The sequence below is a fragment of the Carassius carassius genome, chromosome 7, assembly GCF_963082965.1.
Source record: "Carassius carassius chromosome 7, fCarCar2.1, whole genome shotgun sequence".
NCBI lineage: Eukaryota > Metazoa > Chordata > Actinopteri > Cypriniformes > Cyprinidae > Carassius > Carassius carassius.
The window spans coordinates 27,999,954-28,026,478 of record NC_081761.1 but is presented as its reverse complement, the minus strand read 5'-3'; the positions used below and the strand labels follow the sequence as shown (position 1 = coordinate 28,026,478).

Below are 26,525 nucleotides of genomic sequence, written 5' to 3'. Positions count from 1 at the left end.
GCTCCATTTATTTGTTTAGATTTAGAAAAGCATTTGAAGTGCCTCTTCATTATATTAAGATTCGCAGATACTTATTTTATAGCACAACGCTAAATGACATCCAAATCATCTTGCAATGAAAATAGTGCCGACCCAGCATCAGTTAGTAAATTTCGATCATTGACAACACTCTTGAAACGAAGATAAAAGAAGAGAAGATAAAAAAAATCTATATGAATACTGTATAATGTATATATGTATGATTTTACCTCTGCAGTCGCAGCTTTTGAACGTCACAGGTCCACTCTTGTCTAAGCTGGAGTGGCAGACATGAACGACACTCTGGAGTTCAGTGAGATTTATCAGGAGGTCAAGGGCACCTGGGTGAGTAGATGCTGTGACAACCTGCAGTCTAATCTGAGATGTTATTCTTGAACATGTCTGACCGATCTCTCTCTGCAGAACGATGGGCGTCTTCGCTTCAGTAAGCAGACAGTGGTGTATAAAAACAGTAAGACTGGGAAGGTGGACAGCATTCCGGTGCCTGAGCTGACTCAAGCCCAGTGGAGGAGAGTGTGCCTGGGCCACGGCATCAAGCTGTGCACCAGCACCGGTAACATCTACAAATATGATGGCTTCAAAGACACTGTGAGTCTGAGATACAGATTACAATCAATAAAAGTAGATCATTTTGCTCCAGCCTCCACTGTTTCGTTACATGTCTTAGATTTTTCTCTCTCTTTTTATGCAAAGGACTTTGAGAAGATCTCAGAGTACTTCAAAGCCAACTACAAAGTGGAGCTGGTTGAGAAGGATATGTGTGTGAAGGGCTGGAATTGGGGCACTGCTAAATTTAATGGTCAGTGCATTTCTGACGCAACACCATTTCTGAGAAATGTACAGTATCACATTTTTTTATAGTGACCTTAATACAGTGACCTTAATTTCTATGGGCTGTTGGATGAATGGTACAGTATTCTAACTTTCACAGTATTAGACTTTTGATTTTCTAGAAATAATTAGTGGTTGACTGATATTTCACCATAAATTTGCTGATATTTGGCACTTTTGTAATTACTGGCCATGCCAAACAAGTTTTTCTTTTTGCCTGAAAAGCGCTGCTTAAGCGAGACACTTTGGAGTGCTCATTCTTTATTAATTTACTTGGTTTAATAGTTCTTAAGTGAGCTAAATTATTGGTAATAATAGAAAGTAATAATAGACTACTATTATATATATTACTAGATTAATAATACATTATTACTATTTTTACTGAAGTGATAATAGAAAGGCAAACATTATAATACTTCCTCATATACAAACTTTACATCCTTGATTTCATACAATGCTGTGCTGTGTCATATTTACAGTGAGGGAAAAAAAAATATTACCTGTGCACACAGACTTGTAATCAGTGTTTTTTTTTTTTTAAAATACTTTAATAGAATTACAGAATCCAGCATAGCTAAGTATAAATCTTTTTATTTTACAGGTTTATTTTTAAGATCAATTTCAGATTATTTAATTTTTTTAAATAGTGAAAAAATTCTATAATTTGAATAATGTCTAATTTAGTAAATATTATGTAGAAATAAAAAAAAACAAATAATAATTACAGCACTTGGTATACATGCATTACTTAGACTCTTTAAGTAAAATACTGTGATATAATTTATTAGCTTTATATCAGCTTTCAGCCATTCTGATTTTTAAGACACAAGTTGAGATCAACAGACTGCATTGGTCAACCACAAGAAATAATAAATCAATTCATAATAATTAATAGAAATAATTGAAGACTGTTAATAACTAACCAGCTTTGCATTTTAATAGACATAGCTTTCACTGCCATATCCAAGTGTTAACATTTTGTCCTCCTGTGGCTTTTCAGGGCCGCTGCTTTCATTTGAGGTGAATGAGAGTCCTGCGTTTGAGATTCCGCTCAACAGTGTGTCCCAGTGTGCTACGGGAAAGAACGAGGTCACTGTGGAGTTTCATCAGAATGATGACACAGAGGTATCCCTGATGGAGGTGCGCTTCTATGTCCCACCCACCACAGGAGAGGAGGGTTCAGACCCTGTGGAGGTAAGTGTGTGTGTGCCACTACCTAACAGTGACCAACAGATGGCATAGTCTAAAAACTAATAATCATAATATGCCTATAAAGCAGAGCTTCCCTTTCAATACTTCACTCATACTGTGTCGAAGACGCTTATGGGAAAAACAATTTTTTTTTTTCCTGAACTGAAGCCTTATTCAATCACGCAGTGAAACTGCACGGCCATTGGTTCGTGCAGTGTTATTAAAACAAACCAATGGCCCGGCAGCGGTGCTGCACGAACCTATGGCAGCGAAGCCCGCCAAAGCCTGCCAAAATGGGCGGGGGATCTGGCTATATATTGAGGAGCGTCTCGCTGCAGCTTGCAGTGGACATCCAACCCCGCCCACACCCAAGTGTTACGTCAGACGCCACGCCTATGCCATACGTAAAAATACGTCATCGGGTGATGCCAGGTGAACACCCATGTGTTGTGCGCATGTGCAAAAATGGCGGAAGTATGTTTTTTTTTTTTTTTATTAACATTTTGTCAAAGTACAATTTTAAGACGTAAACAAAATTGAATCAATATGGCGGAAGTATATTGTTTCGGGGATCAAATTAAATAATGTTATCTTTCGTTTTACTAATACAGGTTAAATAACTTGTATTAAATAAATTTAAATAGTACAAATTAAACCTAGGCCACATCTCTAATGTATGGAAGTAAATTCATCCAAACAGCCGGTAAAACGCCTGCATTAGTTGATTATACTTAGGCAAATTAATAAAATATTTATACCTTCCGCTGTTCGATTATGTAATGACAAATTCACATATTTTATGATCGATTGTAACATACCTTAGACAATATCAAAGTTAAGTAGACAATTTTGTTTAAGGCATTTTTATTTATCTAATTCTCTAAAAATATGTTTCACTTATAAGGTGGGAATGTTAGTGATCATATCACTATTTTAAGGATAAATATGGGTGTTATGCAATAACTGGAATCCTCCCCTCTTTATTTTTTTTTGAATGTGTTTATTTTTCATATTTCTTTCATTTTAAATAAAAAAATGTTCCTGAATTTGGCAAATTTATATAATTCATTTGGTTTTAAGTATTTTTAATTTCCTTTTAATTATATACAAGAACAATTATGATCTACACACTAATATTTTTATATGTGCATGGAAAAAAAAATTTATCACCTCGCAAAAAAGAGCAACTACATTTGCATGATAGGATTGACGGTTCTCTATATAGACTAAGCTACACATACATAGGCTTAAGTCATTGGTTGCTTTGATAGATTATGTAAGTAACATGGCATTAACTTTTGGGCATTTTTCCATCAACACAAATATATATAAAAATGTGTCCAAGTCCTACGGATGCATAAAGATCAATAAAAAGACATCCCTTGTTTCACTGGGTATTGTTATATTTATTTCACAAAACAATAATATTCAACAATGTAGAGTAAATAAATTATTATAAATTAAATAACTCCCAGAAACATTTTATTGACTTTCAGCCTCTGTTCATCAACACATTTTAATAAGAATGTTTCCATATCCTCGCGATTGTCAAAGACAAACACACAGGCATCCCTTGCTTTCTCAGTCTCTCTTTTCAGGTAGTCTTTGATTATATTAGACTGTTTTTCTTCGTCCATCTGGAGAAATTCAGGCTCTGTCACCTCTCCATGGAACAGCTCACAGTGGCTCTGAACCCAGCACCATGCTACACCAATGTCCCTTATGTTCCTCTTCGAACTTCCTCTTCAGTTCCTCTTCAATCTTCTGTTGAAAGGACAAAATAAACTGTGTTTGTGGGGTAAATCTAAAATTACTATAATTATTTTCACAAAAAAAAAAAAAGTTTTTACCTCATCACTGTCATCTTGACCCATCACAGTTTCCGTACTAGCTGGCTGTTTGGTGATGGTGGACTCTGACAACCTAAAGACAGACTCAAAGGTTAGGTAAATGGACCATTTTTAGAGCATCTTTTTAGTATTTCCAACCACTCAAAGCATTCAACACATTTCTAAACATTCAACATTGTGGCCTCTCCAAAGTTTTGCTACTGCTTAACATTCTAGGAGGAAACATTTAGTGTGTCTGGGTAGTTTGAATGCAGAAGAATCAATTTCATTTCATTAACCAGTTGTATGTACCTTGGATGTGACATGTTTTGCAAGAGCAAACTACACCACCACCTTCGGAGCTGAAGGATGTCATCCTAACAGATAAAACACACAAAAAAAAACTGAGAATGCATTTGAAAAAACTTCTGGAAAAAATAAATAAATAAAAAAGGAAAACCTTCCAAAAGAAAATTTGAGGTCATCACCTGGCTAAAGTCAAATGTCCAGTCCAGGGCCATATAGAGTGCATACTGAAACAGATACCATTGAGAAAATTCAAATATTGAAATTAACTGACACCAATTTACTGTAACGTACAGATAACACGACCGTATTCATCTAAATACTGCATGTAAACTAAACTAAACTTCTGCCATCACCATAACTGCTCAGAATCTGTAATTCACTGCTTACCATCAGCATGAACAGACCACAATCCAGTCCCTCTCTCTGGGTTGGAATATTCTATAAAAATTTAAATGTATAATTTAATTTTTTTTTATACATAAAACTACAGAACAAGGACTGAAAAAAAAAAATGAAGATTGCATTCTCGTACCTTGGTTTTAATGATCTTCCATGGGCCATTCATTTTAAGATGAAGTAACCTGTAGGATTGTAGAAAAAAAAATTAAAAAACACACATAGATAAATAACAACAATATTCTCATCACTTTAGTGGTTCCCAAGAAACTACAGTTCATCTTGTTGTTCTTTGAGATTCACATACCTGTACATATTTAGATTATACAACATACATATACATGCATATATGATTTAAAAACACAAAAACCAATCATTATCTAAAGACATGCTCTCACCATACCTCCATGGTCCACTGCATGACTTATGTGGTTCTCTAGGTGAAGTGTAAAAGAGAACTTCTCTTCAGTGGTGAAACTGCAGCAGGGACATTCAAACCCCCCATCACGGCAGAACTGTTCTGGATCAGGTTTGGACTGCAGAGGTGTAGGATCCTGTAAAACATGATAAATATTATGTGTATATAGAAGGATACAAAGATTTGCCATGAACAGAGACATAGTAAGACATAGTGAATTGTGTGGTTGCTCAAACAAGTTATTATGCAAGAGTTGTCAGTGTATATCATTAAATATATTCCATGTGTTTTGCGTGGGGCCAGGGGAGTACATGTATGTGAGAGAGGTGAAGTGTGTGTGTGTGTGTGAGAGAGAAAGAGAGATCAGTATTATGTGTCAGGGATATAAAAAAAAACATGAAGGATGAATCAATGCACATACATTTTATCAGGATACAGTTAGGAGCATTATAGACATTATGAAAGTAAACACAGCAGTGTTGGTAGCCTTATAACGTGCCTGTGTGAAGTCAGCATCGTGTCTTTGTAACTTTACTAAAGCTCATAACAAAACAGTTATCGTTGTGCTATCGTTTCACTTCATGTCTAACAAAATATTAATTGAAAATTTAATGTGTTGACCATTTTAACTATTAACGTTAAGCAGAGACATACAGTGAGTGTGACAAACACTTTTGGGCTAAGAACCGAATTTTTCATTACTTACAGCCATGGCAGATAACTTCTTCCTCTTCTGGGCAACTGGCAAATACAGATAACAACAACTTCTTCTTCTTTCTGGCGATCACAAAACAATATTTCCTTCTTTTACCGATTAAACACAACACAAACTTCTTCACTTCAGTCTTCTCGACGCTTCTTCTTGTTTGAAATTTAATGAGAACCTGACGTAGACGGATATAGGCGCGGTTTATGATGGCACATCCGGGTGGGCAGGGTTGGATATGTGACGTCTTTGGATGTGGGTGTGGTTTCTGACGTCACGCTTGGATGTGGGCGGGGTATCTGACATCACGCTTGGATGTGGGCGGGGTATCTGACGTCACGCTTGGATGTGGGCGGGGTTGGATGTCCACCGCAGGCTGCAGTGAGCCCTACTTGTATATATTGGCCGCTTCGCCACAGGAATTCAGATTTCTTTTCCTTCAGCGACGACGTCATCGCTGATCTCCGCTGAACTGCTCGCCGTTGACACGCCTCGCACTGGAACGCAACTGCTGGTCCCCACTGCAGATACATTGTTTCCCTGCGGCCATCCGGTGAAATATATTGAAAGAGCAAATTTCTCTAAAAGAGCCTTTTCTACGGCGTTGTTTCAAATGCCGTCTCGTCATTGAAGCTTGTGCAGAGCCCCTCTGCACGCTGATGATGGGCACAGCGAGTGTGTCGCGTGCTTGGGGAAACCCCACGCTGACGCAGCACTCGCAGGGAATTCCTGTTCTCATTGTGAGAACATGAATATCGCCTCTCTGTGCTCGAGAATCGCTTTCTTTTCAGAGAGCGATCTCGCTCCTCGCGCCCTCCAGTTTTCTTCCTCCTGCGAGCCGGCAAGAAAGAAAAAGGCAGGGCAGAGGATTAAAGCAACAGGATGAAAGCGAGCTTACGCCGGCTCATCCCCCGTGTGCCTCGTTTTCTCCGCCCAGAGGGGATTCCCCAGTCCTCTTTATTCAGCCAGACCAACATCCCTCAGATGCCGCGAGTGATCTGGTCATGTTTGGAGGGACTGAGGAGGAACTGCTAGAGGACAGCATGTCTCTAGCTGCTTCAGATGCTGAGGAGCTGTCGGGCTCACCGGACCCCGCTCCCTCGATGTTATCTGAACCCAGCTGCATGAAACGAGGGATGGACGCCGAACTTATCCGCATTCTCTCCAGGGCAGTGGATGAGCTGGGTCTGGAATGGTCTCCTCCAGAGGAACCATTTCGTAGCCGTCTGGATGAATGGTTTCTGCCGGGGCGCCAGCAAGCCCCTTGTCAGAGAACCGCCCCGTTCTTCCTGGAGGTCCATGACGAGCTTACAAAATCATGGCGCGCCCCCTACTCAGCGCGCTTGCGTACTTCATTTTCATCTGCCCTCACCTCGATTGACGGCGCTGAAGAGAGAGGATACGAGCGATTGCCGCTACTGGACGAGTCTGTGGCCGCGCATCTCTGCCCATCCACGGCTATTGGATGGAAAGCCAAGGCCAACCATCCGTCCAAACACTGCTGTACGACGTCGGCGCTCGCCGGGCGTGCTTATTCATCGGCAGGGCAAGCAGCCGCGGCGCTCCACTCCATGGCAGTGCTACAAGTCTTTCAGGCCAAACTTCTCGCCGCCACTGATGAGTCTGGCCTATTCCCTTCAGTTCGCACGACGACCACCATGCTTTCGCAGGGTGGTCACCACATTGGTGCACAATGAGAACGCTCATGTTCTTCGTGCCAAAGAAGAAAATCTGCTGGTGAAGTATAGAAGTCGTTCCCCCAGCGCACTGTGACTCAGGGTTTTACAGCCGTTACTTCTAGTTCCCAAGAAGGATGGCGGGCTGCGCCCCATCCTCGATTTAAGATATCTGAACCATGCCCTCATGAGACGGCGCTTCAGAATGATCATGTTGAAACAAATATGCTCAGGGGATTGGTTCTTTTCGCTGGATCTGAAAGACGCTTACTTTCACATCCAGATAGCCCCGCGTCACAGGCCATTCTTGAGATTTGCCTTTGAGGGTGTGGCTTACCAATACAAGGTCCTCCCCTTTGGGCTGTCTCTGGCGCCTCGCACGTTTACAAAGTGCAAGGATGCGGCTCTCTCCCCTCTCAGGCAGAAGGGAATCCGCATTTTCAGTTACCTCGATGACTAAGTAGTTCTAGCTCAGTCAAAGGGGGAGGCATTGAGTTACAGAACTTTGCTCCTCAGCCATCTGGAATGCCTGGGGATCAGGGTGAATTTTTGCCAAGAGTTCGCTGTTCCCCAGCCAACGGATATCGTTTCTGGAACAGTGTTAGACTCAATTACGATGAGGGCAACAATGGTGAATGAGCGTTCCTTGCCATGCTAAAAGGCTGCACGACTCAGTCGTCGCTTCCTGTGGCGAAGCGGCCAATATATAGCCAGGTCCCCCGCCCATTTTGGCAGGCTTTGGTGTGCTTCGCTGCCATAGGTTCGTGCAGCACTGCTGCCAGGCCATTGGTTTGTTTTAATAACACTGCACGAACCAACGGCCGTGCAGTTTCACTGCGTGATTGAATTAGGCTTCAGTTCAAGAGAAAAAATTAGTTTTTCCCTTCGTCTTCGACGCAGTACTCGTTCCCGTATTTCAGGGAACCGAGGCTACGTTAGTAACCGAGTATGTTTTCAGTCTTTAGATGACCCAAAATATGATCGTCCTTGTGTGAGTGACACCCGTCCTAAAATTATGTTACACATTTTCATGTAAAAAGACCCAACTGAATCTAATTTGAATAGATAAAATAACATTATAAATGTATAAAATATTTAAAAAAAAAATTATATTACTTTATATAGTACTGTACTGTTAGATGTATTATTTAATTTGTAAAATTTTTATTGTAATATTTAGTTATTTTAATCCATTTATTTATTTTCATTTGCATGTTCAGTTTAATCCTTTTGTTTGATTTTTTTTTCTCTAAGCTTGTACAGACTCCAGTTAGAGCCCTAAAGTAAAATCTTTGCATCCGTAAAGATCACTTCAACTGAAAACTAATGAGGTCACGGTACTCTTCTCTGCTGTTTTAGGCATTTGCTCAGAACATTCTGTCAAAGGCAGATGTCATCCAGGCTACAGGAGATGCTGTGTGTATCTTCAGAGAGTTGCAGTGCCTCACACCTAGGGGCAGGTACATATACATAAACATAACATCACACTGTTTTGCTTTCTTATTAAAATATTTTGTGAACTAGCAAAGTTTTGATGGTTTTTGCTCTCTGTAGGTATGATATCCGCATTTATCCGACATTCCTCCATCTGCATGGTAAGACATTTGACTACAAGATCCCATACACCACAGTGCTCCGCCTTTTCCTGTTGCCTCATAAGGATCAGCGCCAAATGTTCTTTGTGGTGAGAGCGGCATCATTGTCTGTTAAACAACCTCTGCTTTCTGTCTGGATCCATCTTTAGGACTAGTATCACAGGGCTTTGTCTTTTGCATTGATCTGTTTTCGTTGTGCATTAAATTTGTTTCATTCTCTGTCTGTTTCAGATCAGTCTGGACCCGCCTATTAAACAAGGTCAAACCCGCTATCATTTTCTCATTCTTCTGTTTTCTAAGGAGGAGGATATCAGCCTTACTCTTAACATGAATGAGTGAGTGAGAGTGAGTGAATGAGGGACTCTGAAGGATGTAAACTCTTTACATTTGCTGCCAAGACTAAAAGTAAAAAGGTAGCTTTCATTCATTTCAGCAAGGTTGATGAAACTAATTTAGAGCAAGAAGTCATTTAGCAGATGCATTTATCCTAAGCAAGTTACAGTAGAGTTATTACAGGGACAATCACCTTGGAGCAACCTGGGATTAAAAGAATATGTCACTCAAACATATACCATCATTTACACTCATTCTTCAAAATGTGTTGCCATCCAGCAATACGGTTTTTCTCTCTTGTGTTCTGCAGGGATGAGGTTGAGAGACGTTTTGAGGGGAAACTTCATAAAAACATGTCTGGCTCTCTCTATGAGATGGTCAGCAGAGTCATGAAGGCCCTGGTCAACAGAAAGATCACAGTGCCTGGAAATTTCCAAGGGTAAGCACTGCAAAAACGTTTCAGTGTAAGAAAATTAGATTTAAAAAACCAACAACTGCAAAAATACTATAAATTATCTTAAATTATTTTAAACAAAACAACATATACCTACTTTTGTTGCAGCAAATCTTCCTGATGTATGTTTTAATAGTAATTTAATAACAAAAGTTTCAGATAAACTGCTGTTCAAAAGTTTGGGGTCAGTTATATTCAATATTTCAGTTTTTAAAAGTCTCCTGTGGTCAACAAAGCTGCATTTTTTAATCAAAAATAAAATAAAATAATTACGAAATACTATTAAAATGTAAAATAACTTTTTCTTTTTAAATATATTTTTCAATGTAATTAACTCATGTGATCAAAGCTGAATTTTCAGCATCATTCCTCCAGTGTTCAGTGTCACATTAACCTTCAGAAATCATTGGAATATGCAGATTTGGTGCTCTAGTAACATTTCACGTTATTATCAATATTGGGAAAAGTTGTGCTGCTTAATGCGTATGTTGAAACCATGATTTATTTTTTCAGGATTATTTGATGAAAAGAAAGGCATAATTTATTTGAAGTAGATTTTTTTATAACAATGTAAATTTCTTTGCTGTCACATTTGATCAACTGAATGCACTAGTGATGTGTCGTTCTTGAACGATTCGTTCATTTTGAACGAATCTTTAATGTGACTCGGGAAGAACGAGTCGTCTCGGGGAGTGATTCGTTCAGTCGCGCATGCGCATTATTCTATAGGTTCTGTTCTAGTAGTAGTGATTCACCTGTCAGTCAATGCAGTCTTGAGCCGGAAAGAGAATTGATTAGTTCATAGTTCGGGTCTATCGGGTTTTTGACTCGTTCCTTAATCACGTGACAGCCCCATACGCTTACCCAATGCAGTCTGAGCCGGAAAGAGAATTGATTAGTTCATAGTTCGGGTCTATCGGGTTTTTGACTTGTTCCTTAATCACGTGACAGCCACATACGATAAAACCAATGCAATATGAGCCGGAAAGAGAATTGATTAGTTCATAGTTCGGGTCTATCGGGTTTTTGACTCGTTCCTTAATCACGTGACAGCCACATACGCTAATATTGCTCACATATTGCTTTTTTTATATAATAATCAGAATCAGAATCAGAAAGAGCTTTATTGCCAAGTATGCTTGCGCATACAAGGAATTTGTTTTAGTGACATAAGCTTCCAGTAAACAGACACACAACAACACACAGAAAAAAAAAAAAAATTTACGGGAGAATTACAAATTGGCAAATAAATAAGTGTATAAACAATTGTGCTATAAATGATAATGGAATAGGATTGAGTGAGATGCAGGAATGTTCTAGGATGGAGGGGTAACAAATAAATATAAGGATATTGCACATTTTTGCATAAGCATAAGTTTAAGTGGGAAACATTTAACTGTTCATGAGGTAGATTGCCTGGGGGAAGAAACTATTCTTGTGCCTTGCTGTTCTTGTATTTGCGGCTCTGAGGCGCCGGCCAGATGGCAAAAGTTCAAAGATGGGGTGACTTGGATGTGAGGGATCCAGAGTGATTTTCTGAGTCCTTTTCCTCACTCTGGATGTGTACAGTTCTTGGAGGGTGGGCAGGGGAGCACCAATAATCCTTTCAGCAGTCCGAACAGTTCTCTGTAGTCTTCTGATATCTGATTTTGTAGCTGAACCAAACCAGACAGTAATTGAAGTACACAGGACTGACTCAATGACGGCTGAGTAGAACTGTTTCAGCAGCTCCTGTGGCAGGTTAAACTTCCTCAGCTGGCGAAGGAAGTACAACCTTTGTTGGGCTTTTTTCACAATGGAGCCAATGTGATTGTCCCACTTCAGGTCCTGAGAGATGGTGGTTCCCAGGAATCTGAATGACTCCACTGCAGCCACAGTGCTGTTCATGATGGTGAGTGGGGAAAGTGCAGGGGGGTTTCTCCTAAAGTCCACAGTCATCTCCACTGTTTTGAGCGTGTTCAGCTCCAGGTTGTTAAGACTGCACCAGACAGCCAGCTGCTCAACCTCCTGTCTGTAAGCAGACTCGTCACCGTCCTGGATGAGGCCGATGACTGTAGTGTCGTCTGCAAACTTCAGGAGCTTGACAGAGGGGTCTTTAGAGGTGCAGTCGTTGGTGTACAGGGAGAAGAGCAGAGGGGAGAGAACACATCCCTGAGGGGCACCAGTGTTGGTGGAGCAGCTGTTTGACATGAATTTCCCCAGTCTCACTAACTGTTGCCTATCTGTCAGAAAGCTGGTGATCCACTGACAGATAGAGCTAGGAACAGAGAGCTGGGTCAGTTTGGTCTGGAGGGTTGTTGGGATGATGGTGTTGAAAGCCGAACTAAAGTCCACAAACAGGATCCTCACATAAGTCCCTGTTTTGTCCAGATGTTGCAGGATGAAGTGCAATGCCATGTTGCTTGCATCATCCACGGACCTGTTTGCTCGGTACGCAAACTGCAGGGGGTCCAGTAAGGGTCCAGTGATGTCCTTCAGATAAGCCAGAACCAGTTTTTCAAACGACTTCATGACGACAGACGTTAGAGCCACAGGTCTGTAGTCGTTAAGTCCTGTTATCTTGGGTTTCTTTGGAATGGGGATTATGGTGGAGCGTTTGAAGCAGGAAGGCACTTCACACAACTCCAGAGATCTGTTGAAGATCTGTGAAAAGATGGGGGCCAGCTGGTCAGCACAGATTTTCAGACAGGCTGGTGTAACGCCATCTGGGTCTGGTGCTTTTCTTCTTTTGTTTTTCTTGAAGACCTGGCGCACATCATCTTCACAGATTTGAAGAGCAGGAGGTATGGAGAGGGGGATTGCAGGAGGTGTTAATGGTTGTGTAGGGAGATGGTCAGAGTGGGTGTTGGGGGTTTCAAATCTACAATAAAACTCATTCAGGTCGTTAGCAAGTCGTTGATTAGCCTCAGTGCAAGGGGATGGTGTCTTGTAATGGTGTCTTGTAGTTTGTGATGGCTCTCAGTCCTCTCCAAACTGAAGAAGAGTCGTTGGAAGTAAATTGGTCTTCCAACTTTTTAGCATAGGTCTTTTTAGCCGCTCTAATCTCTTTGTTCAGTGTGTTCCTGGCCTGATTGTACAAGACCCTGTCCCCATTTCTGTAGGCATCCTCTTTGGCCTGACGAAGGTGTCTGAGTTTTACTGTAAACCATGGCTTATCATTGTTGAATGTTAAATAAGTCCTGGTAGGAATGCATATATCCTCACAGAAACTAATATAGGATGTTACAGTCTCTGTGAGTTCGTCCAGATCGGTGGTGGCAGCTTCAAAAACGCTCCAGTCTGTGATGTCAAAACAAGATTGTAAATCCTGCTCTGTTTCGCTGGTCCATCTCTTCACAGTCTTTACTACAGGTTTAGCAGATTTAAGTTTCTGCTTGTAGGTCGGTATAAGATGAACCAGACAGTGATCAGAACGTCCCAAAGCTGCTCGTGGAACAGAGTGATATGCATCCTTTATTGTGGTGTAACAGTGATCCAGTATATTACTGTCTCTGGTGGGACAGGTAACATGCTGTCTGTATTTTGGCAGTTCACGGGAAAGATTGGCTTTATTGAAGTCCCCAAGAATGATTAAAACAGAGTCCGGGTGTTGTTGTTCTGTGTCTGTGATCTGATCAGCGAGTTTCTGTAAAGCTGAGCTCACATGCGCTTGAGGAGGGATGTAAACACTAACCAGAATGAACGAGTGAAACTCCCGCGGCGAATAGAATGGCTTGCAGTTGATAAACTGCGTTTCTACATCAGGACAGCACATCTTCTTTAACACAGTTACATCTGTACACCACCGTTCATTGATGTAAAAGCATGTCCCGCCGCCGCGCGATTTCCCCGTTGATTCTGCGTCGCGATCCGCTCTAAACAGCTGAAAGTCCGGCAGATGGAGTGCGCTGTCCGGTATGGCGTCATTCAGCCAGGTTTCCGTGAAACACAGAGCAGCAGAGTGAGAGAAATCCTTATTTGTCCGAAAGAGCAGAAGGAGTTCGTCCGTTTTGTTGGGTAGAGAGCGGAGATTTGCGAGATGGATGCTAGGCAACGGCGTTCGAAATCCGCGCTTCCTGAGTCTGACGAGCGCTCCCGCTCGCTTTCCCCGTCTGCGCGTCCTGAAGCGATTGATCAGCGCCGCTGCTCCTCCGATAACAATGTTCAGTAAAACGTCTGTATAATAGAAATCCGGAAAAATATCATGTGGTGTGTTCTGTCGAATGTTCAGCAGTTCATCCCTGGTGAAACTGATCGTGTTTGTTAAACAAAAAACAGGAAAAACGAACAAAAACAGTACAAACACTGGAGAGCCAAGCACTGAAGCAGCCATGTGCGGCGCCATCTTGGATTATTAATTTAAAATTAATACATTTTCAAATAAATAACACTTTTGTGCCAAAATAAAAACTTTATATCAAAGACGATAACTATTCCCCAAATAATTTTAAACCATTTAAATAAAAATAAATGAAAATTAAGAGATACTAAAGCTACGGATCCTTATAACAATAACAAATTACCTTTAAAATCACAACAACAACAAAAAAATTGCACATCAAGCTAGTCTTTTTCTAAATAAATAAAAATAAATAAGCTTTAAAATAAATAACACACTGTGGCTATATTTTTAGGACTTGCTTTAAGGCATGTTTGCATTAAAAAAACAAGCTCCCTGACCTTGGATGGGCTGAGTCTGTTTCTTCTATCTGAGATAATCTGCCCAGTTTTAGAAAAAACTCTTTCAGATGGCACAGATGTGGTCTTGTCTTTGTGACTTCAGAAAGGCTTTTGTATACTGGTGAACATCTCCTCCACCAGGCCAGAGGGTCTGATGTGCGGGGTAAGAGTAGCTCTGCAAGGTAGGCCTGCACCTATATAGCATCTGAGGTCTTAGAAGAGGTAGCAGAAGGCCTCAAGCTTGCTACCCTCTCGTCAAAGTCTTCCCAAAACATGGCCCCTGCACTGGCAGTAGCACCAGGATCTGAAGTATTCTCCTCACTCTGAGCTGGGTTAAAACTGTTAAAGCTGAAGTTATCATAACCTTAATGTTTTAAACTAACATTAGTAATTCAAATTCAAAATTTTATTTGCTTTTAATGTATATGTCATTATGTCCTTTTTTGAGCAATCTTCTTATACATATATTACACCAATATGTAAAGTCTGCCTAGGAAAAGCAATTATTATACCAGCAAACTCAAAATTGGAGTAAAAATGAACAAACTAGTATAAATACTTTTTATTGTAAGCTTGAATTATTATATTATTATATAGCCTAGTGTTTATTTACCGATAGACAGTCAAAAAGTTAATTAATCAAATTAATCAATATTTTATTTATAACAGGGTTTTATTTATTTATAAAATAATAACAAACCACAGATCCTTAACAAACAGTAACAAAAACACAGTGACAGAAAATGTCAGAAATAGCGTATGGGTCTGTCACGTGATAAAGGAACGAGTCAAACTCGACCCGAGACCCGAAAGACTCATGAGATAAACTAATCAATTCTCTTTCCGGCTCAAGACTGCGTTAGTTTTGCGTATGTGGCTGTCACGTGATTAAGGAAGGAGTCAAACTCGACCCAAGACCCGAAAGACTCATGAGATGAACTAATCAATTCTCTTTCCGGCTCAAGACTGCGTTAGTTTTGCGTATGGGTCTGTCACGTGATTAAGGAACGAGTCAAACTCGACCCGAGACCCGAAAGACTCATGAGATAAACTAATCAATTCTCTTTCCGACTCAAGACTGCGTTAGTTTTGCGTATAGGGCTGTCACGTGATTAAGGAATGACTTAAACCCGAGGACTCTTGTCAGATAAGAGGTGAGGTGAGCTAATCACAGACTGAAGGTAAAGAATTATTTTTTTTTCTGTATCTTATAGCATTTTAGTTTTGTATTGTTTTTAGTGTGATCAACGTTTGCGTAAGTACTAGATGTGTTGGGGAAGTAACACATAACATTTTCATTACATTTTGCTAAAATGAACGAAATGAACGAAATGACTCGAAAAAAGATTCGTTCATTTTGCTGAACGAGACTCAAAAGTCTGAGTCGGTAAAATGATCCGAACCTCCCATCACTAGAATGCACCCCTGCTGCATAAAAGTATGCATTTCTTTAAATGTTTCAGATATTAGTGTATATTCTGGAATTATGTAGTAGAACAAACAGTAATATCTGTACAAATTCAGTGAAGCCTGTATTATGGTGAAAACACCTTCCAGTGTTATTTCCTCTCTCTCTTCTTTTTAGTCACTCAGGTGCTCAGTGTATAACATGTTCATACAAGGCCAGTTCAGGGCTGTTGTATCCTCTGGAAAGAGGTTTCATCTATGTGCACAAGCCCCCAGTGCACCTGCGCTTCGAGGAGATCGCCTGTGTGAACTTTGCTCGTGGAACCACCACCACCCGCTCCTTTGATTTCGAGATCGAGACCAAGCAGGGAAATCAATACACCTTCAGCAGCATCGAGAGGTACCCATGAGCCCACTGTTAGTCTTATCCATTTGTTGAGAACATAACTTTGTGGGAACTAGACCACATCAGTAATGAAAAGGCCAGTGTCCATATCCTGTTTAAGGCACTTCCTGCCATTATGTCCCTAAGCACTTACCCCCATCTGCCATAGAAGGTCTGTGCTTCCTCTTTGTGGTGATTTTATTTGTTATTCTAGAATAAAATTGCCCTCTCTTTTAGTGCCCTGACCCCTTCTACATTAGACGTTAAGGGGGGAAAATCAAAGCTACTTTATGCACATTAAAGTATTTTCAATTTAACACACATTATGACTGAATCAATACACAAAGGCATCAGTTAATCACATCACACTAATGTGTGAGAAACAACACTTTCTGCAAAACTAAAAGAGATAGTTACCCAAAAGTTTCTGTTTTTTGTCTATTTTTTTCCAAGCAAAATTGGACCCCACTGACTTCCATTGTGTAGACAAAAACAAACAAACACACACTTGAGATTTTGTGTTCCACTGAGGAAAGTAAGTCATACAGGTTTGAAAAGACATGAGGGTGAGTAAACAATAGCAGGTTTTAAAATAAAATAGCATTTTTTGAGCGAACTTAAACACACTTTTGCACTACATTCTGGTTCTTTATTTTTGTAAAAATCCTACACACAACTCTCATTGTTCATACTCATTGTACATACTTTGTTTCATATCTAATGAACTAAAACATATCTCACTAAAACCTTCAAGATTTCCCTATATAACTTACTAAAGATAGTTATTCAATTATAAAATGGAATAGGGATGTCCACACCACAGCTATAATGATAACAGCAAAGGGGAACAATATTGATTGAATCACTTTCCTCTTTTTTTTCCCTGAGCTTATGAAAGAAAACATTGACAGCCAATCAGAATCCAGAGTTCAAGCATTTAAGTTTACAAAACCTCAGGATACACTTTAAACTTGTGACCCTGGAACACAAAACTAGTCATAAGGGTACATTTTTTTTTAAATTGAGATTTAGGAAAGGTCTCAAAGCCGAATAAATACGTTTTCCTTTGATGTAGAGTTTGTTATGATAGGATGATATTTGGCTGAGATACAACTATTTGAAAATCAGGGCCCATATTCATAAAGAATCTTAATGCAAAAAGTAGCTCCTAGTGACAAAATTCTAAGAAAATTCTTAGAAATGTGGGCGTTTACTCTAAAAAATTAAAGAAAAAATCCTAGTAAAGAAAAAAGTAATTCAGAAAGCATCTTAACCCTTAAAAGAGGTCTTAAGGTCAAACTTAGGAGTACAGACGAGGACTTTTAAGAGGCTTAAGAGTTTCTTTAGCAGAGGAGAAAATGGCAGAAAGACGAAGAGGCAGAAGAAATGTGTTGCAGACAATGGATGACAGTGAGTAAATAAGACGCTATAGATTAGATCGTGCAGGGATCATGTTTGTGACTGATCTTATTAGAGACATGCTAACATCTCCGACACAGCGCAGAAATGCCATAGTGCCAGAAATTAAAGTATTCACTACATTACGATATTTGGCAACTGGGAAAATGCAACAATGCAATATGATGATTTGGGTCTGTCACAACCTTCTGTAAGCAGAGTGATCACACAAACAATTACAGCACTTTCAGAACATCTTATTGTGTCGCAGTTCATTTCATTTCCACTGGACATTCCCACCTTTCAGGCTCAAAAAACTGCATTTATGAATATAGCAGGCTTATAGGTGCGCACAAACAGGGGGAATGAACCGTTAATAGTTCGTGCTATACGCTCCCATGCTCCAATTTTTATCATTCTAAGCAAATCAAATACCTTATAGGAAAATAAAAGCATGGTAAATAAAAAGAGGATTTATATACACACATATAGTGTGTGTGTGTGTGTGTGTGTGAGAGAGAGAGAATGGTCAAATAGGAAAAATTACACATGTTAATTCAAAGTGAGAATTTGAATAGACCCTATACTTAAAATCACTCTTTTTTTCCTTCTTGGACAACCAACCAATCACAGTCTTCAAAAGATTGTGTCATACATAGCAACGGGGTCAACCCCGCCTCCTCACTAAGATGAAAGTTTTTGTATTTTCTTTACTCAGAGTTGCTCTCAGATCGGTCCCGAATCGCTCTTAAGCTAAGACTCCTACGTAAAAGTTTTTAAGCTAAATTAAGAGTTTTCTGAGAGGATTCTTAGAATCTTTATGAATACGGGCCCTGGAATCTAAATATTGAGAAAGTGGCCTTTAAAGTTTTCCAAATTAAGTCCTTAGAAATGAATATTATTAATAATGAAGTTTTGATATATTTACTTTAGGAAATTTACTAAATATCTTTACTTAATATCCTAATTACTTTTGGCATAAAGAAAAATGTATAATTTTGACCCATATTATTTTGACCCAATAATGTATTGTTGGCTACTGATACAAATATACCTTTGCTACTTATGAATTGTTTGTGTTGTCCAGGGTCACATATAGTTCATGTTCTTGGTGTGAACAAGCTTTAACTCACTAAAAAAGTCTTTATCCTCTGTTTGTTTTGCCTCTATCTTCCTCTTCAGAGAGGAATATGGGAAACTCTTTGACTTTGTCAATGCTAAGAAGTTAAGCATCAAGAACAGGGGCTTCAAAGAGGTACGTATTCTTCTATCAAGCACTATATAATATTCATCCACTTAAACATGTCCATAGACCCCTCACACCTTGGACGGACACTTATTCTGTTCTTTGTGTTTGTGGTGTATGTCTGTATTGTCTTCATGTAGAAAAAGGTTGGTATTGCCCTGCAGTTTGGTCTGGTGTCGGTGCTCCAATAACTTGCTTGCATGGTGTTTGTTTGCGTGTCTCAATCACAACCCGAGTGTCAAATGTGTTCTTTCATAACTTTGATGGCTTAAGGCAGATGACTCATCCACCAAAATGTGGAAAGGCGGACTGCTGGTTATGATTTGACCAGCTTAACGCTGTGTTCAGATCACACAGACTTTCATTAAGACCACAATAGTATTGTGTCTGAAACCTGAATATAATTTTGTGGTCACTTTACGAGAAAACCTTTTGTATGCTAGATAATTCTGTGTGCTGAAGACAGCATTGCTCAAGGGAGTGCTTTTGAATGAGTTAGCACTGATTGCTTATATGAATGTGTGTGTGAGAGAGAGAGAAAGGCCGGTGAGTATGTGAACATGAGTGGGTTTGAAATCTTTTCAATCTTTTTCGTTTCCTGTGTCTGCTTTGTTACAAATACTAACTTTACAATGATATTTATATATAGCCCTGATGTTTTAATTTGTACTTTGTCAGGGTATGAAAGGTAATGATAACATGTACAGTGACTCAGACGACGACCAGCATGATGCGTACCTGGAGCGCATGAAAGAAGAGGGCAAGATCCGCGAAGAGGGCAATGACAGTGACGACTCAGAGGGCGAGAGTGGTGAGCCAATCAGTCGGCAAGCTAAAAATGATTTTGTGTTTAGATGACAGGTGTACACGCAATAAACCGGTAGAAATTTGTCAGTAGAGATTTCAGATTGTTGCAGTTGCATTCATGTCATTTTATAATGCTGCACTCTCGCATAAGTTATGTTTTTAAGCCTTGCTATATTAAATGCAAAAGGTATATTAAATGGCACAATAAGATACAAAAGAAACTCAAATATGTACTTGTTATTTTTATTATAGTATTTATTTTGTTAGACATAAATGAAAAACTATTTATTTCGATTGTGTCTCTGTACTGTACTGTTACATTGATTTATTCTATTGCTTGAAATTATTATTATTATTATTATTTTTATTGATGATGATTTATTCTTCTTCTATAAGCTTGATAACTTTGTGGCCATATTGCCCACCCCTAGGTGCAGATGTTTAGATGTCAAAAATGACACTAATATTTGACTTTTTTTTTTTTCTTTTTTTTTAGATGAGTCTTTTAATCCTGGAGAAGAAGATGATGAAATTGCAGAGGAGTAAGAGGCTTTGTTTTGATATGCCACAGTTTTAGCAAAGGCAAACGTTATTATTACTATTTATTTCTCATACATGAACAAACTCTTAAATGTAAGTATTAAACTTTGGTGTATAGTTTGTGCTGCATCGTTTAAAACCTCTTGATACCTCAAGTCATGAGGCTTGTTAAGGAGAGACTTGTGATTTTTGCCTGGCAGACATTACAAACTGTCAAAAAACGTCTATAAAACCACCCAGAATACCCTATCAATGACATCAGAACACCTTAATGTTGAAGCAGCAAGCACGCTTACACTATTTAATGGTGAGGGTGATTAAGTCATATTTGTGTGTCAGGTATGACAGTAAGGCCTCTGCCAGTGAAAGCAGCGCTGATGACGGAGACAGTGATGGTGATCGGAAGAAGAAACCAGCCAAGAAAGCGAAATTTGTAAAGGAAAGAAAACCACGGAAGAAAGAGGTGAGAAGAGGGAAGAATAAAAAATGTGGGTGACAGAGTTTGCACATTGGTTATTTAAATATATTTTAAGTACATTTAGTAATTTATTTATTTATTTTACTCAAAATTCAATGGTTCTTGTGTGTAGAAAAAGGCAAAGGACAGCAGCGCCCCCAAGAGGCCAATGAGTGCCTACATGCTCTGGCTGAACTCAAGCAGAGACCGCATTAAATCAGAGAACCCGGGCATCTCTATCACAGAAATCTCCAAAAAGGCTGGAGAGATGTGGAAACAACTTGGCAAAGAGAAGAAAGAGGTGACATACACTCTCTAACACTGACACATTCAGTGGACTTTCCACAATATTAAAGGTTAGTTCACTCAAAAATTAAAATTCTGTCATTAATTACTCACCCTCATCTCGTTCCAAACCCGTAAGACCTTTGTTCATCTTCAAAGCACAAATTAAGATATTATCCATAGACCGCAAGGATCCTAACACGATCAAGGCCCAGAAAGGTATTCCTCGCGACCTTTCTGGGCCTTGCAATTTGTAAATGTGTTCCTGTCTATGGAGGGTCAGAAAGCTCTTGGATTGCATCAAAAATATCTTAATTTGTGTTCCGAAGATGAACGAAGGTCTTACAGGTTTGGAATGACATGAAGGTGAGTAATTAATGACAGAATTTTCATTTTTGGGTGAACTATCCCTTTAATGTATTAGGTTCCTCTAACTGTCTTGTTTCTCCTTCAGTCTCCCTTTGAACTTGAACTGATATTTTGTTTTTCCACCAGGAGTGGGATGCAAAAGCAGTGGAAGCAAAGAAAGAGTATGATAGAGCGATGCGAGAGTACAAGGAGAGTGGAGGAGGCTCCTCGGGCAGCTCAAAAAAGTACTCAAAATATTCACAACTTTGTCCTGTGCTCACTTTGAATGGACAGTGCATTTACTCACCATCTATTGTTCCAAAATATGATCTTAGCATTAAGTAACTGGCCGTTTCTTACCATTTCCCCACATTTCATTCCCAAAGGGAGAAAAAGAAGAAAGGAGGGAAGAATGAAGAAAAAAGGAAAAGGAAGTCAGCTGGTGGAAGGGAAAAAGAGAAGGAGCGAGCTACAGGCAATGACAGCTTCAAGAGTCGAGAGTTCATATCCAGTGAGGAGAGCTCATCAGAGTCAGACAAAGGCAAGGGACGGAAGCACAAGGTAACACTAACAAAGACTTCACAAATTTGTTTCATTCGTTAACATAGTTACAGCAGCAGTGTTTTCCATAGTATCTTTACTGGTGGGTAAATGTATAGGTGGATGCTCAGAAAAAGATTACAGAATATTGCATACGTCACATCCTGAGAAGTCAGGCTGTCAAAATTGGTGTATTTCTTGAATAACAGATTTTTTTTTGCACCCATTGCCTTCACAGTTTCATTACATGTGGTCACTCAAAGTCTTGTGTAACCACAGCTTAACAAGAAGTAATTTTTTTAAATCACATGTTGCCTATATCTTACTATATCGAATGTAAATTAAGCATAATGCAAAATTCTGTCCAAATTTTGATACACAACTAATAAAGTCTTTCAAGATTTTACCTCAATGGGAATTTAAAAAGAGCAGTTTATGATAATATATATATATTTAATTTGAGTTTTGTTTAATCTAAATTGTGTTCTTGTAAAATAACTAGTTCACATTGACTTAGATTATAAAAAATATTTAAAAAGTTTAGATTCTAACCTTAATATAAAAACATACTTGCGTGTAGATTTTACAATTGATGCATCCAGACTTCTTGACACTTTTTGACTGTTGATCATTTGATTTTCCTTATTTAGTTTTAATCCTATCCAAGCAGGTATTGTATTCATTGATTCCCTGTCACTCTCTGTTGGTGTTATTTTTTTACGCAGGGGTCTGATGATGAAGAGGAAGTGGTCAGCACACCACCTAGCTCTGAAGAGTCTGGCTCAGACTAAAAGACACTAATGACAGACACATTAAATGGGGAATGGAAGAAAACACCATTTCCCTTTCATCATTATAGTGTACATGACCGGGTGAAGTCCTGATACAGTACATATTACGGCAAAACATTAAGTATTGTTTCAAGTTTTCAAGACTATCATAAACTATTTTGTATATACCTTTGGTAGTGTTGACATTAATGGAATAGTTCACCCAGAAATTAAAATTATGTCATTATTTACTTACTATCCTGTACGTAAGATGTACTCTATATTTTGCACCTTAGCTCTCCTTGGCTCATTCACGAAAGCAGTAGAGATGTCTTTTTCATCAACAAATCATTCTTTTGAGCTATCTTTTCAGTGAATCAGCTAATCCAATGCACCAAATAGATAAATAGTTTTTATACTTCTGGTTGCTTTTTCATTCTTTTCTGAAGGTTTTATGCTTCATCCCCTATTCATTCAAATTGCTTTGAAAAGAGATTTGGAACAAAACATGGGTGACCTATTTTTTTAAAAAAGTGTTGTGTTGTCCAGTCCATGTTCAGATCCCAGCTTGTACAGAGATATTTTACAGTGAAGCTTTCCAAACACAACAGAAACTGTATCTTTAACAGCTATTAAACTTACTCTATATGTATTTGCATTTGAATAACAAGTTATGAAAATAATTGCTTAAATGTAAAACTTTTTTTTTTACATTTGTATTCATCCTGTATTCATAATTTTTTAGTTTGATCTGAGCTCACCATTTATTTTATACAGTATTTTCACACACATTACTAATTGTACACGTTTACTGTAACAAAAAATGTATTACTGGCTTGAATATTGAATGTCATGAATACAGCAACTCAGTGTTTTACAACCCTCATCAGTTCTCCTCTGGAATGTAAGTGGAAATGTAGTGTGGTTTTTAAGTTAATGTGGTTGCATCAACAGTAAAATGATTTAAGCCTAGTAAAATGCCAACAAACCCAACAACTGAGAGTGTGTTTTTGCTAATGGATGTGGATAGTTCTGGAAAGCGTGACGTCCTTTAACTTTCAGCTGTAAAGCATAAGAAGTACAATGTGAATATCAACATCAGCACAACATTATAATGTTCACACTTTTTTCTAATGATGTTATGGAGAAAAAAGAAAACAACAGTTTAACAATTGTTTAATGGTCAGTCCCATTGGGCCACTACAAAGGGCGACATTTCGTCTTCGTTGACATAAATTTACTAAGCTCGTAGCCCGACCCCCATTAAATCATTGCATTTTTTTTCTATATTTTTCTACAGTTACAGCGTGTGTTGTATTCTCTAGAATCTAGAATCAAAGCATGGGGTCTACTGCATAAACTGCTAAGACAGTAGACTATAAAAATAAATAGTCAATACTGTAACACTAATTAAGTCAATTGAAAACTAAGTATGGTTGCGTGACAGGCTCTACCAGTGTTGCCAACTGATTTTCAGGGGAAGTTGCATGATGTCATTGCGTGATGATGACGTCATTGCATAACCACTACACAAAACTGCGTTTTTTCCCCCATAGAATACACAACGATATTACTCAAAACTCAGGGGAAAAATTTTTTTTTTTTTTACATGTTGTTTGTTCATAAAAATTTTATAAACAAAATATTTTAATTTGTATAAGTAACATAAGTAGCACATCTTTATGATCGGATTTTATACTACATTGAATTATTGAACAGTTTAGGTATTTTCTTATCAACTAGTAAAACTGCACATTCTGAGCAATAATAGTTTAAGCAGTGTACTGGTACTGAACAATTATATATACAAACTAATAACATGCGGTATCATAAATGTGCATTTATTATTGACTAATTGGAACTAGAAATTTAATGCAGATTTGATGTTTGTACTGTTAGGCATCTATCTCCAGCTCTCTCCGGGTTGATGTGCTGCTTGGTTGGCTAGCTGTTCAATGGATTCATCTTTTTCTGGTAATTTAGATGAAAATATGTGCCTTTCTTATCATCTGAGTAACTTTACAAAAGTTGCTTAAAGTTGCCAAAAACCTTTTAAAAATAGCTAAATTTGTTGCTAGGGTAGTTTGAAAAGTTGCTAAATCTAGCAACAAAATTGCTAAATTGGCAACAATGGCTCTACTCAAACCATTTGAGCTGGTGTCTCACTTCATAAAGAACTAAACAAAACAGAAAGAATGCTGTAAGAAGTTAATATTAACATACGATCAAAAAAATAAAAACCCGCACAAGCATTTGCAGCTTGTGAATGACTGCTGCAGGTTAAGATTTTCTGAATCCATTCAAAACACTAAACGGGTACGTCTCTTGTCAAAGATTAAAGGTGCATTTATATTTACATTACAGATATTGATTTTCCAGACACTTTCTTCTTCCAAATCAACTTATAGTGTCTGTATAGCACACTTTACTAGTGTTCCCTGTCATGGGAAGCCCTGACCTTTGCTTTGCTATTATCAGCTTGCCTGAAGGAACTATATGACTATATCTATTTTATTATTTTTTAAATAATTGTTACTACTAATATTATAAGTATTACACCTTTTAATAACTCGTTTGCAAGAGAAATGTTAAAAGTAGAACCATTTTGTATGGTGAGGTTAAAAAGGAGAAAAATGATTACCATTATTATTGACATCGTTGTTGTTATAGTTATCCCTTAATTAGGATGTATTCCTCACCTTAGACCAGCATTATTATATCTGTGCTGTTTAAATATTCTATAAAATATTTTTTGGGGGCTCAAATTGATTCTGTCTATTCCTGCAACATCCTCTTATTCCCCCTCATTCATATCTGTTACGTTTCTGTGGATTTTGTCTCTCTCGATCATGCCTCTCAAACCACTTTGCTCATTATTGCATTTTGTGCATTGATGACTTTGTTCACCAATTTGTATTGAGTCCCATCCATTTCCTCACTCTCTCCTCAGTCTCTTTCTCCCCCTACCCCCCCTTTTCACTCCGTGCCCTCCCTTCATCTCAAGATCCTGTTTCAAGACAATCGAATCATCATGAGACATCTAACACTCAACATTATCCTTGACTGATAGACATCTTCAAATACTCCAGCAGTACTTGAGCTAGCCTCACTCTGCTGTCTCTCATTTGATTTGGTCCTCTGTCATGTGTTACTCCTGCTTTGTGTGTGTTTTTGCGGGGAAGCGAGTCCCAGATGTATTGTACTTATAGAGTTAGGTAACCACAGGTTAATGGTTGCTCTCTTGGCCATGTTAAGAAATGGGACCTCTCAGTTGTGGTTAAAGTGTGTGTATGCATTAGTGCTTGTTGTGGGATGGATCCTAATTGCATCTTTTCCATTTGCGTAATTGTAATCGAACTTAGATGACATTCTCGTTCAGCTCTTTGTAAAAGAACAGCTTGACGTTTCAGTGTTAGAAGGTGTTTTTGTCTTATATATAGGCCTAAATGTTAAATATAATATAAAAAATAAATTTTAACTTGATAAGTTTTAAACATCCTCCATTAAAGTTGTTAATACAGTAATACACTACTGTTCAATTTTTATTCAGTAAGGATACATTGATCAAAAGCGACAGGAAAGATTTTTACGCATTTTATTTAACAAATATTTCAAATAAATGTTCTTTGGAACATTCTATTCATCAAAGAATTCTAAAAAATATTCAAAACAGGGAATACATGTAATTTAGACCTATTTTAAGTTGTAATAAATTTTTTTATAGATATTAATAATTGGTGAGCATAAGTGACTTCTTCGGAAAAAAAGTTAACACATTGCCCCCAAACATTTGAATGGTAAAAAAATCAAAGGGTTAATTAAAAATACATAATATTAGTAAAAATAAAACTGATATTATTGCTAATATTTCTTAATATTATTATAAATGAATGCAACTAACGTTAT

The 26,525-nt window shown here is 38.3% G+C and overlaps 1 protein-coding gene and 1 long non-coding RNA gene across 2 annotated transcripts; one reads left to right on the top strand and one right to left on the bottom strand.

Annotated features, from left to right (window-relative positions):
* Positions 1–251: 251 nt before the first annotated feature.
* On the top strand, positions 252–23,443 carry ssrp1b (structure specific recognition protein 1b). The gene is made up of 17 exons (XM_059554422.1): positions 252–363; positions 442–627; positions 733–838; positions 1,871–2,064; positions 8,755–8,855; positions 8,950–9,079; positions 9,222–9,325; positions 9,634–9,762; positions 16,022–16,243; positions 18,809–18,881; positions 19,551–19,683; positions 20,176–20,221; positions 20,559–20,682; positions 20,810–20,977; positions 21,457–21,554; positions 21,696–21,870; positions 22,575–23,443. The coding sequence occupies exons 1-17, from the start codon at positions 310–312 to the stop codon at positions 22,638–22,640; spliced, it is 2,109 nt and encodes a 702-aa protein (XP_059410405.1). The 5' UTR covers positions 252–309; the 3' UTR covers positions 22,641–23,443.
* On the bottom strand, positions 3,553–5,141 carry LOC132143132 (uncharacterized). Its single transcript, XR_009434197.1, has 4 exons — positions 4,999–5,141; positions 4,732–4,780; positions 3,912–3,984; positions 3,553–3,825 (listed from the first exon to the last, which is right to left on the bottom strand). It is a non-coding gene; the product is annotated as an uncharacterized LOC132143132 (long non-coding RNA).
* Positions 23,444–26,525: the final 3,082 nt, after the last annotated feature.